General features: G+C 35.6%; 1 protein-coding gene across 1 annotated transcript in view; it reads right to left on the reverse strand.

The window, feature by feature from the left end:
- Nucleotides 1–14271, reverse strand: part of DENND1B (DENN domain containing 1B) — a 277634-nt gene that overhangs the window by 23785 nt on the left and 239578 nt on the right. Inside the window, exons 16-19 of the mRNA XM_090048607.1 lie at nt 12189–12229; nt 11161–11229; nt 8581–8637; nt 7663–7773 (exon numbers count right to left, since the gene is read on the reverse strand). Coding sequence (XP_089904733.1) covers nt 7663–7773; nt 8581–8637; nt 11161–11229; nt 12189–12229 — 278 coding nt within the window. The remainder of the gene's footprint in view (nt 1–7662; nt 7774–8580; nt 8638–11160; nt 11230–12188; nt 12230–14271) is intronic.

Raw genomic sequence — 14271 nt, forward strand, 5'->3', positions numbered from 1 at the left:
AAATCCACTTGTTTGTTCCATACATGTAGGAATATTCCTCTTGAAGGTGTAGATTGTATTTATCACAAGTCCTCTGCAGGAAGGTATATTTTCTTTTGCTCTTTCTTCCCTCTTTTTTTTTTTCTGACAACCATTCTTTGCTCTACTTCAACTGAATCTTTTCTCTCTCTGACTCTTAGTTACAAGAAAGGCAAGAGACAGAGCGGGAGCGAGAGAGAAAGGTTAGAATAATAAGACAATGAGAGCTAAAACTGGAGACAACAGGCTGCTATCAGTGCTTTTAGGTCAGGAAGGATAGTCAGCTAGAAAAGAAACAGGTGAATGGATGCCCTTGCTTCTGCTAGGTGGAGCCATAATACTGTCTGTATTTGCTCTTCTTGGGTAGGATGATAAAAGAAGAATACACAACAAATAAAAGCAGGAAATAGATGCCAGCACTAAATTGCCAATATATTATCTACCCCTTTTTATTTCAATTAACTTAACAAAGAAAAGAGCTTTTCCTGATTCTCTCATACCATACTCAATACAGCATGTTTCTCTTTCAAACCATTTAAAAAAGGAGAGTCCTTCGTGCATGTGACACTAAGGTGTAGGTTTTTTTTCAGTTCAGTTCTACTTATTTATTTATTTCATAGCAGAACGGCTTTTCGATTCATTAATTTCAGAACTAAAATACGCTGCATATGCCAAAAGAATGCACCTGCCACACTTTCGTTTTTTAGGTTTCTCATTTGGATAAATGTGAGGCAGTGTATATTGGCAACTTTCCCTGAAAAGGCCAAACACTCATTTAAATGCCACAAAGGCCCATCAGAGTTAGCGGATCAGCTTCTGGCCCTTCCATGTTTGTTTTGGAAATTTCATGGCTGACAGAGATGGTTCTTAAGTCTGGTTTATAAATGGGAAAGCAAAACGACATGAGGGGTAGGTGTCGTATATAAAACAATAGCATGTAAAAAAAGCAAGTTTCAACCACAGAGAAACTTGCACCAGTCCTGTAGCTAGTTCTAAGAATTTTTTTTTTTTTGCATTTCACGGACATAAGATCTTAAAGGAAAAACAGATAGGAAAAAAAAGAAGGTATTTTTAAAATTTTAAAAAAGCTCCTTTATTTTTTAAAATCATGAATCTGCCCAATCAATACTCGAAACAAGCCATTTCCCTTTTAATTATATTTCATAACGAATGGCAGGAGTACACTCATCTCAAAAAGGTTTTGTTCAATAAAATAATGAAATCAGTAGATTTTCACTGCTCAGAAATCATATCTATAAAAAGCATTGCTTTGTTTGAATAATGTAATTAAGCAGTATTTGATAGCAGTGTGCTCCATAGGAACAACACTTATGTGACAGAACAACACTTCAGAATAGTAAGAGTCACAACCTGAAACTAAAACTCTTTTAGTTAATACAATTCTCTTAAGAGAATAGGCACTCTTTTGTCTCTAAAAAAATTCTTTCGATGTGAGGAACCAAGATTCTCCATACAGCTTTGGCCATTATTTTATGCTTAGTGCATTCAAGAAAGATATCAGGACCACCAGAGGGCACTCTCGTAATCTATAATTTGAATTTTTTGCTGTCTAGGTTTTTCACTTTTAATTAAAAGAAAAGCAGAACATTTTGCAGAATGAAGATCTCTTACTTGGCATACAAAGACAAAATATTTTCCTCTGAATTAAAAGAAACTAATATTACCTACAGGGTACACAGATTATACCCACTTTTGTCCAGAATATATAATTTACCAATTTATTGAGGTTTACTTCTAAATAAGTTATTTTATAGGATGTTTGCTTAGTAATTAAGCACACTGTTAATTTACACATTAAAATTTATTCATCGTTAGTGCACATGACAGCTGTCAATTGTAGTATTTTATCTACATTACTTTATTCAAAGGGGAATAGAGTTACTCAAACTTCATGTTGGATTTTCAGTGGGCATTAGGGCATCTTGACAGTGGCTATTCTGTTTCAAACACTTTATCTGAAGCCAAACACAACATAACACAGAACCAGAGTTTTTATGTTACTGAAGTGATTTATTAATTTGTATTTGATTTATGATGCTGTATACCCTATTATGATGTTCTACTAGTGTTTCATTGCAGAATTTGTGCATTTTCTTCTTTGACTGGATTTATATTCAGCATTCCAATGTCTCAATTATTCTGCAGTTCCCTTTCTCCTGCTTTTCCTTTCTGTTACCAGAATTTTTTAGCCTCTCCATGACCCACTGTCACCTTAACTTCCCAGCTTGGAAGGGCAGTGAGCTACCAGAAACTCTTTGCAGCAAATGATTATGTTGGTTTTTTTTTTTACTGGCCATTGGGGGGTACTGATGTATGGGGCAATCAGTATTCTCCCAAAGATGCTGGATACCTCTCCTGCCTGGGACTTGCTCTATTTGTTAAGCAGGAACCAGAGTGTGCACACTGTAACTTGAATTGTGTGAGTTCTAATTCATTTTATCATACTGCACTATGTAGCTGAGCATTACATGCATGTTATACTTAAAAAGAAAAAAAAAAGGGAAAAAAGAATTGATGTGGTTAATTCTCATATTTGGAGAAACCAGGATAACAGGATCATCTAAACTGTCTCTTGTTACACTTGTTATGTAAACATGTTTCAATAATGAAGTATACACATAAAACACTTTAAAACACTATATTCAAGACCCAGCATAGACATGAAAAGGAGTTCATGTGGTTGCTTCGATATATGTGTATTTGAAGTAGTGTTGACACACTGGGATTCCTGGTAAATCCACACTTACAATCCAAATGCCCTATTTTTTATTATGGCTACAAGTTACTGCATGCCTAAAGGTAAAAGTATTACGTACATTTCCTTAGAGACAAGGGTGCATTGCTAGCTTATTAATTATAAAATGAGCTCATAGCTGTTAAACAGTACTCTGCAAATCTGCTAGAGTGTTTTATAAGCCACTGAATACATAAGGACTGTTTAAATCCTGAGATACTCCATTTTAAATACACTATAACATAACCCAGGATAATGGTTACATATGGTAAAACTACATAGATCATATTCGTAAAAACTAACTGATCTTCCTTTGATCTTTGAAACTGCTTTTTCGGGTGGGGGGGAGGGGCACAATCTTAACATGGTTGCATTTATGCACTTGGACACCCAGAAATCTGTACTACATGGATGCAGGTAAGGAACAGAAGTTAAAATGGATTCGATAACATTGACTCCTCAGTATCTTAATATAAGTATTACCAAAAAAAAAAAAAATCTGTCCTCAGTTAAAGGAATTCAAGAATAAAGTTCCCCAATATGTGACAGAATAAAGTCAATGGGGGCTGAAGCATCTCATGTTCTAAATTACTCCTTTCAAAATGTTTTACCTGAAAATTCACATTGTATGTCAGACACCTAATTTATTTAGAAAGTAAATAATATTAGAGAGATGTTATTACTTCAAGGCATGAACGAGTTAACAGTAGTGTATATGCCAAGGTTTTAATAAGGCTTAACAATAAAAAAGCTTCAATCCTCCACTTTCACTAGATTTTGTTGTTGTGGTTTTCCCTTGCTTAGGGCAATCCATCTGTTAATGTTGACTTGCAATACAGTTAAGCTTGCGCACATACAAAAAGCCCAGAATAGCTAACCTAAGCAAGAGTGGGCTCAAATGTATATTATAGAAAGAGAACAATTCTTTTAGGCTAAGATGAATTATGTGTGTTCTTTTCTTTTCTTTGGGAAAGATTATCCAAACACAAATTATAAGAAGCCAATATAGCCACTATCATTTATTATAACGGATTTAATTGTTTATCTTCTGATTAAGCTTCAGCAGCCTTTTTACATACCATAATTCATTCCGACTTACTGTTAATTTTTAAACGTTTATTGCAGATCTGAAAAAAATTAAAACAACCACGACAGCAGTGGTAAAGATTAGTAAATATTCATTGTTAAAAACTGCTTTGCACTGTGACCAGTGCCAGTATTCTCACCGGGCCAAACTGGCCTTGTTTTCAATAAAACCAGAGAAGTATCCTTTCCCTTGAGCCCTGTTAGGCTGAGGCTGCAGTTGGAACTGTCATCTTCACACAAAAGCAAAGGGGCTGGGTTTTACAAACGTAAAGCCTAATTGGGAGATCTTCATGGTTGTACCCTTGACATTTATTTAAGCCTCATCAACAAAACAGGAAATAACCGTACTAATTAGCAGACCAGCATACAAACTATTATTTGTTGGGGTAGAAAGCAGATTCACACTCTACTCTAGAAAATATTCTCATAATGGAATAATTGTAAAATTATCTCTGCAATGAAGAATACTTTAGTGTTATAGACTACCTTATAATACTACTTAAAAAAGAAAACATAAGATACTTATCTGAAGTAATCGATAAGTAATTTGATATTTCTAATTTACTCTTTGGAAAGCAGCAGTGGGAAATGGAAAGCTCCATCCATAAGCCAATAATGAAACAGAAAGTGTAACATAAAGAATTTAATGTTACCCTGCTATGAAATGATTTATTGTGAAAGGGTTGGTTATACTGGGAGGGAGGGAAAGGCTTCATTTTTCTGAGGTAAGAACAACGTTTAAAATTTTCTTACGCTGGGTTTTTTGGAGGTATTCAGGTAAGTCAATTTTCCACTTAACCGATCTGGTGCCCCTATTTAGAATATATATTTAAAAAAGCATAAGGTACTAGATAACCATTAGCACTATTCTAATTATTCAGTTACTACCCAGACATGACAGCAATGGGCAACATTTTTGTAGACAGAAAGATTAATCAAGAGAGGCAGAGAGAGAAGAGGAAGTCCAGCAACAATTGTGAAGCAATGAGTGCAATTCATTTGCTTTTAGTAATGATTTTGCACGTGCCTGTGCGCACGCATGTGGACATTCGCATGTGGGCATACACATGCGGGCATACACATGCTTTCAAAGACAGCAGTTAGATCAGTACGTTATTTGCAAGCTGACTCAAATAACCGCCAAATTTAAAAACAGCAGCAGCAAACTATAAGAGTTAGGACTGGTTGTGACATTACAGACATAACAATGTTTTGGGAACACACAGTCTAGATTGTTTGAACTGTGCAAGACCAAAGTTTTTGGCGTGATTACAGTTTGTTGCTCCTTGTCCACTGACTGCTTGTAACATTCAAGGGAGGGTGGGGGAGGGGGATACAGGACATGCTGCTCTCTCAGCAGGCCAAAGATATGGGGCCATTAGTGACAGAGCTTGTCTGGTAAACAAACCCCTGCTTTCTACAGTACGGTTACTTTTCCCCTGCATTATACAGGACACAAAAAAAAGTCTCAAGTTGTTCTGCTCTGATACACTGCATCACTCCGAAAGCAGTATGTGTTGCTTTCAAAAATAAAGAAGTTGTCTAGTAAACAGTATCGGACTAAACCTTAGTTGTCTATGCCTGCTTGAACAAAAAAAGGTGTAACTGCTTAAAAATCCTGCTAGCACATATACGCAGCAGCCTTACCATGGGCTAATGCTACCTTTGTACAATTTACTAGTATTGAGTCAAATATTAAGATGAAACAATTAAAGAGGCAGAGCAAACAGAACTAAGCATAAAACAAATTAGTAAACTGTAAGTGTGCATATGTTCAGTATTTGGATACACAAGAATACAATCTGAATGTGCAGATATATCTTTAGGCTGCACTTAGATAATAGCATATATACATGATAAATTAACTGAGTATACAAATAGATGTATGTATGTGAATTTATATTAAATTGAGATGTGACCTTTTATCAGGACATATGTCATGGTCACCAAAAACTGCATATGTTTGGTACCAATATTAATTGTAGTATTACATTTTTAAAATGATAAGTATATCTGGGAGTCTTCTTTCTTGATAATCACAGCAAGACAGTTATATTGCATGATCAACTGCGTTTACTGATCTAGCAATGAAAATACACTGAGGGCACACAGTTTCAGACTTTCTTTCCGTCTTTAAAAGAAAGCTAAAAACAAGGAATGGTGTAGGACCTCCATTAAAAAAGGAAGTGCTCACAGAATTTCTTACACTCATCCAATGGGCTCAATATTAACATTTATTTTCAACCTCCAATTCAGCAGATCACTAATTGACACTTATTTTATAGTGGAGTCAAAACACTTTTCCTTTGATTATTGTTTGAAGAACAGGATATTATTGAGAAAATTAGAATTCTGTTATAACATCATGATACTGAAAGTAAAACAACACAGTCTTTTGATCTTTGGCACTCATTACTTACCTGAGAAGGAAACATTTGTAGTATAGAAAGTAGAAATTTGTATATATTAATAAAAATGTACAATCCTACTAAATAAAAATGTACAATCCTACTAAAGAGAAATCAGAAAACAACTATGCATCACATTACAGAGCATAAGGCTCAATAATAAATGTAATTCAAACATTAAGGAATTAAAGAGTTAAGCTGAGCTGCAACAGAAAATGAGAACCATTAAAGAAATTAAGAACAGAAAGTAAAGGATATGACATAGTGGGCACATGTGTATTAAAGCACTTTAGTTAATGTGCATTAAATCTAGTACCTCCAGGCACTTTTACACATGCTCCAGGGATGGGGGAGGAGGATCTGAGAGCTGCTCTAATTAAAGCTCCTCAGCATCTCGTCTATCAGCATCTCTACACTTCAAAATGGTGGTGACATTGTTCAAACTAAAGCTTGCTCAATGAGCTTTAGTTAAAGTGCCCGTGCCACCATTGTGAAGCATGAGGACACTGATACACAAGATGCAGGAGGCTGCTGGAGCACTGTAATTACCATGCTCCAGCAGACTTGATTAATCAAGTCCACCTGATGTGCTGATTTAGTAGCAAATCACAACACGATAATCAACTTAAGCAATATCTGAATTAAAAGATTCAATTGACTTTTAAACAATATATTAATGACCAACACTGTATCATACATAATAAAAATGATTGTTAAAGATAGGAATCAGGTTGTGCATATCAGAACTCCTTAATTTTTGGAGGGCAAGGATTTCTTTGGGTGATATCTTTTATTGAACCAACTATGTACTTGGGATAGAGTTAGAAAAACTTTCAAATGCAAGCTATTCTTTGTCAGGTCTTGTCCTGGGGAACATTTCTTAAAAAGTGATGTTTGTTTTTTATTGGAAATGAACCTTATGCCAATACAATTATTTATCTAGTGGAAGTCCATAAAAGATGCACGCTGCTGAATTAGCTGTCAAACACAGCATTCCTTAGATTTCCCCAGTTCTTACGTAACTACCCTATGCATTTTCTTATCAGTACTTTTGAAGAAGTAACAAAATACAGCTTTTACTGGATAGGTTTTGGAAACAGTCATGGGACTAGAAGTTTAAATTTCAATTTTCATTGATTTTGATGGGATTTAAGAGATCAAATCAGTGTCTCAAAATGTCTGTCTTCTTCCCTTCTAGGAGGGCAACATATGAATAGCCACATTATCTCTTCTGAAGCAGTACACTCTGCAAGGAGTATCATTAAGTTTACATCATATTCCTGCATATAGATAATAGAAATTATCAGTAAATGTCTTCACCAGCACATCAGTGTGACTCAAAAACATTTCCCTCATATTTCAGGACAATGAAAGCGTAAGATTCTTGTGCCTTACTTGAGCAAGTTTTCGTTTCTCTAAACTTCCTCTCTTCTCATTGTGTACTGTGTAGACTGGAGTATACAGTGCTGCACTTGAACTTTGAGTCCCATGTTCTTCATCACTTTCCTACAGAATAAAGTAGATTTAAAATTCTTATTTATAGCAATTACTTCAGTCTGTCCAATTGAAATATACCTACATAAAGCAGTAAATGTTACTTTAACAAATAAGACTATTATTAAAAGTCTGTCATAAAATATCACCTAGAAACAAAATAAAAATCAACTTTTCAGGAAGCTAAGTTACCCAATGAATCATTAAGATGTCAAGTTTCAAATGCATATAAAATATTTTTAGAATATTGAGATAAATATAAAAACAACATTAAAAATAGTCCCCTCTACCCACAAAGCAAATCATAAGAGATACAACTCAACAGGAAAACTTGGTGGTGAAATGCCTTTAATCAAAATTCACTCTGATATTTCTATAATGTTACTTCTGAATGTCGTTTTTTTATTCAGTTTAAACACTGGCATTGTACACTGATCTTACGAAACCAAAAAAGACAACTACACCTTCTGAATTTCATTGCACTGCAAGACTCTCCCATCTTAAAGTCACAGCTCGAAGCAAAGGCTTCAATTGTGATATCAAAGCAATCAACTTTATGAAAACATACATCCTGTTAATGTATCTTTGAAGACCTCTGTTGTTCTATGATAAAATATGCAAACAATAAAGAGATTATTCAGTGGATGCATAGAATGACAGATAGTTGCCAGAGGGCTCGTTATGAAAAATGTATTGTTGAACAAAGGGCTAAGCATATTTCAAAAGTCATTAAAAACACAAATCTCATGTGATTTGTAAAGTATAAGCTTCAAACTGATGCAAGCGGTAAGGTAAGAAAGTAAAACTAATCTTACATACCTTATGTTTTAACTTACTCCTCACTTCTTTTATTCCCTGCTTTGCCTGATTTTTAGCCTGGAAAATTAAAACAAAAGGACATAAGTAGCAATGCAAGGTATCAGTTGTGTTCAAATAATATGCTTTATAAAGCTATTCTTAATGAAAAATTAAGCTTTTTTACATTATGTGATAAAGGTAGGATAATCATCTGTCACTAGTCTTGCATGTGTTGTATCAGCTAGTTATACCTATCTTAATAAGTGTTATCATAGTAAAGGTTGTTTCTCTGTACATGCATATCAATATTATTAAATACAATATTTTAGCCAACATATTAATAAAAACAGGTTAAAAATTAATCAACTTATTCCCTAGCACCCAAGTTTTATTTAAAATGGTCTTTTAAATTTGAAGAAATATTTATTAGCAATTATTGTTGAAAAAATATTAAGTTTTTCAAGACAGCTGTTATCATGTTCCAGACTGGCAACATGCAAAGCAACATCAATCTTAAGAGAAATGATGTGATTTCATATGCAGATGGAGATTTTTGCCCAGTGTTGCTGAACAGCGTATTGCTGCTATTTAGGAGGAAATTTTGTGTGCATTAGACAGCCGTCTTACTATTGTTCATGACAGTAGTTTGCAGAGAGAATGGACCCACGAATATCCCTCAATACAGAGGGTTGAAATATCATTCTAGATGACAAGCAGTTGTCCCCCAAATTTTCTGCATTTTGTATTTTCCTAGGAAAATATTAATTTGGTTTGAGAGAAGCAGGAAAGCTTTCCTACATGAGTCCAATTAGATTAAAAGTAACTTTAGAACCAACTTTTAAAAATGTTCTTGAGAATTCCAGCTTATATTTTTAGTAGTGTGGTACTGATATGGAAAGTTCCTAAAAGCTTGTCTAACATCTCTCCCAACTATAAAGTTGGTTTAATAAAAGACATCATGAAAAAAATTGTGCTTTCTACAATTTTTCACATTTAAGATCATATAAAAAAATCCCATAGTCTGTATATGCAAATTACCTACACAAAACTTGCTCTTACTTTGCAGGCAGATGTCATTTGTGAAGACCATTATATATTTTTCTGTGCACACACTTTTTTGAGAATGAAAAACATTTCTTTAAGAAGCCATATTGAGGTGTTCTGAAAATTTGACTATTAAATCACGTACCCAGCAGCTCTTTCACAAAGCAACGAGGTGTCAGGTAGAAGATACTACTGTGAGAACAACTGTTATCTCCCAACTCAGTCTCACAACATTTGGACATGCTTGGGGTGTTCTGTAAAGCTTCTAGGAGAAGGTACCAACCCTGTTATTGTTTCAGTGCCACCCACCAGACAATTCTCATTCTAGTACGAGTGGTATTCTACATTCCCAGCAGTAAGTATACGGGCTGCTTGCTGTATGTATGCAAGAAAATAATGTAACAGAAGACATCTAGGTCTGGTCTTGCAATTTGCTCTGTGTGAGAGGACATGTGTACAGACCTTCACAGTAGTTAATGGGACTTCCTTCTAAGTCAAAGAGTTCACTTAAAGAAAAAATGTCTGTGGCTATTAATAGGCTAGGAGAAAATAGGGTAATGTCATCTAAGCTAGTACAAACTAAGGAGAATATTTTCTAGCTAACCTGCTAATTAACTATTTTTAAATAAATAAGTTCATGAAAACAAAGAACTTGTATTTACTCTTTCTAGCCTCATGGCTTGTTTTATTTTGATATATGAAGAATTCAAGATTCTCTTTTAAGTTGAGATAAACTATACCCAACGGGTACTGGAATTCGGTTTTATTTTAAAATAATTTTAAAACTGGACTCAATCTGAAAATAAATCAACTTGAGTTGGGTAAGGAAACTATAACAAAGGAGTCCAAAGTCCACATCTTTTTTAATTACTGCGATTTTACAAACCTCAAACCAATTAGTATAAAATAGGCTCGCAAATAAAAAAAAATGATTGTATTAATATCTTGTATGCAACAGCATGTTTGGATGGCAGACCTTCCCTGCCAAATGATAAAAATGCTTCCAGAAGCACTTTAGATACTGTTGCCAAGGTGCAGTTGTATCTGCTCATGCCAGGGGTGTTTGCTCCTTGGAGACTGATTCTTATTAGAATTAAAAACTTTTTTAGCACACTAATGCCAAAAAGGATTCTTAAATGTGTAGTTACATTTCCACCTACTTTCAGTTTATAGTGTCATGCTGATGTAAACGGGCTTTAGAATGAATGAGTGTTTTCAGGGTCCCCATTTTAATGTTGTTTTTTTCCACTGTAGTGGAGGTCTTCAGCTGCTTGTCACGCATGTAACAGGTAAGCTTCTCTTTGTATTGTAAATAAAACCAATATAATATATTGAATTTCTGAAAACCAGGAATGGTTATTTTTCTAAATGAACTCCTCCGTTTCCAAGACTGAAGTGAAACATGAATACAAACCAAAAATAGTTCTTGAGCCTGTAATGTTTCCTCTATAGCACATGGGTGAAGTATACAGCCCTTTCAGTATTTAAGAAATACTAGATTCTATAGATAATTACTGCAATTTTTAAACATAAACAGTTTGGGGAAAATGATCTTACAAATTTGTACGCCGTTTTCATGGCAGGACTGGCTTTGGTCACTGCTGTGTTGATTAGTGCACCTCCTTTCTGAAATACACAAAAAATTACTTTAATAATCCTTTCAACAAAGGTCAAAAGTTAGATAATAGCAAGCAAAATGCATAAGGGCCTGCCATGAAGTAAAGTAGTAAAATAAAAGTCTTTGTTTTCAAATTAGAAAAACGTCCACAGCTGCATTTCTTCTACAACTTACCATGCGCATCTACACAAGGTTTATTGTATATCATTATCACGGCTGACACATATTTATCAATGCATTCTAATATAATGATGTATTCTCATAGCCTGCATGCACTGTAATCATTTGACATGTAGTAAAGAAACTATTCCCAGTTTCTAATGTATCTAAATATGCATTTTGTGCAAGTTTTTAAAAATTCTCATCAGATCAAAATATCTATGCCTAATTTAATCAAACCAAAGTTTTGATCATTTAAATACTATATTATACTCATCCTGAATAGTGACAATTTTGTGCAACAGAAGTTTTTCTTTTAGTTAAACTATGTAAAAAAACAAAAAAACCCCCAAAAAACAACACACTCACAAATCCTCTGCTCATATTAACCAAACTGCTGTTCTCTAGAAGTGATAAAATTCCTTTCAAATCCTACTGACCCACCTAACTCACAGTTATGGAATGCAACAATAGACTACAGAAACGTCCTTGACTAGATATAAAAGAAAAACATTCTGTGCTTCTGAAATCTTGACATTTATTTTTTGGATAAGATTTATTTTTTGGATTTTTTTTCCTATTTTTTAATTCAGTAAACTTTTGCTATACCCAAAGACACTAATGTATGACAAACTATATATGGATAAAATAGCTTCTTTATTTCCACTGCATGAACAAAAGGGATAGAAAAAAATGACAGGAAAGGAGTAATTGATCATATAAAATCTGATCCTTTAGAAGTCTTACATTCAAAATATTGACTTTTTCCAAAAAGAAACTAGACAAATAAGAATAAAGCTTTTTATACCTTTACTGTACACACCCACTGCTGATAGGATCTTGAATTTCCTGTGACAAAAATGGAAAATAAAATAAGGTGAGAAGCATTTAAAATAGTTAGGGTATCACTAGCCTCCCCACAACACACACTCCATAAAATCATTTTTAGAGGATGACATGTTTTTTTGTTTCTATCCCGCTTGTAAAGAATGTAAGTTTATATACATAAAAAATAAAAATGGGACTTCTTATATTACAAATTTTCCATTTGTCTCAAACAGTGCTTCTTTTTCATTGTACTTTATACTTTTCTCCAAAGACAGCTGGTAACTCTGACTTATGTATAAAGAAATATTAAAACCATAATCATATAACTCTCAGCAATTCAGACTGATCAAAGGTCTAAAAAGAAAAGAAAAGAAAATCATACATGTCTGAAAGAAGGAATAGGTATGGTACCTAGAATACTTTTTGCACTGAATATAACGATTGCTGCCTTTTTTCCCAGAAATGGATTTGCTTCCTTATCCTTCTGGGAAAATTAGTACGGGAAAAATAATTTGGCTGATGATACTATCATGAGAATGAAAAGAAGATTGGAGGTATTAATAAACACTATTGCATCATTTCCTATATTTGATGCATGGAAACTCACTGAAAATAGAAGTGTAAATGGCAGGATCTTTCTTTCATATATGAAGAGTTGCAATCTTTGTAAAAGGCCAGGAAAGGAGTAATGACCTACACAGACAGAATCATTGGGTGCTATTGCCATATCTATTGAATCAAAGACCACCCTAAATTTAAGATGAGTCCCCACAATTATTAGATTCTATAAATGACACAGACATAGACAAAGACATAAGGGGCTGGAAGGGACCTCATGACATCATCAAGTCCAGCCCTCCTGCCATAGATAGGAAGTCTGTGGGAATCAAATGATCCAAGCAAGATAAACATACAAGCGCCTTTTGAATGAGTCCAAAGTAGGTGCTTGCAGACCCTGGACATTAAGAATGTGAAGTTTTTCCTTACGTTCATTTTCCATATAAATGGAAAAATTATAAATTTGTTATCACTTTCCATGTATAGAACCTAATTATTGGAGGGTTGTCTTTAATTCATCCCTTCTACCTCTGGAGGGGGAAAGGCAGTAGGGGTGGGGGACAGGTCATATAGGGAGGTCAAGCAGCTTGCTCCCTGCTTGTGCCTGCCTCCTTGCCACTTTTTCTCTTTGTCTGTCCCTCCACAGCCTTGTGTCCCTTCTTCCCAGTCTCTATTCCCTCAATTCTCTCCCAGCACCTGCTCTCCATCTCCCCCTCCATGCCTCTACTCTCCCCACTCCCCCAGCCTTTGCTCTTGCCTTCCTCTCAGGCTTTGCTCAGGGGCTGGCAGGCTCCATCCCTGTTCTAGCCTGGGGCATGGAGCATGTACCCAGCCCAGCCCCTATAGCAGCTGTGTGGGCTGCCTGTCACTGCTGTGGGGCCAGAATGGGGCTGTACTCAGTAACCCAGGCTACAGCATGCACAGAGCCTGCCAGCATGGAGCAAAGGTAAGGTGGGGTGGGAAAGGGCAGGTGGGGCAGCACAGGTTGCATGGGGGTGGGGAGATGGGAAGACGACGCTGCCGGGAGGAGACAGCAGGGTGCACAGGTGTTGTAGGGGGGTTGCAGAGGTGTTGTAGGGGGGTAGGCATGCAGGCAGCAGCTGAAAGTATGGCCCTGACCCCAGGTAGGAGAGGGAGCCACCTGTCCCCCTGAAACACCCTCAAATGCAATTCTAAGACAAGGGACACTCCTCCCCATTATATTAAATGGAGGTGGGGGGACACCCCAGTCTTAGAATCAAGTAAATACGGTGCTGCCCAAAAAGGACAGGTTTTTGCTCCAGAGACATTGAATTTAGAAGGTTTTTCACCTGAATATGCAAGATTGATGGTTGTTTGGTTTGAGTTTAAGAGCAGAATGACCACTTGAATTTACTGACACTTGTGAATTATAGTCTCCTGGCACATGTTTAAGGGTGCTCTGGGATCCAATCCCTGATCCCAACAATCATACCATGCATATATGGCAGGAGGCACAAGTTTGGTATCGGGGTCAGATCCCAGCT

The sequence above is a fragment of the Crocodylus siamensis genome, chromosome 5, assembly GCF_052110815.1.
Source record: "Crocodylus siamensis isolate JL-2025a chromosome 5, ASM5211081v1, whole genome shotgun sequence".
Taxonomy (NCBI): domain Eukaryota; kingdom Metazoa; phylum Chordata; order Crocodylia; family Crocodylidae; genus Crocodylus; species Crocodylus siamensis.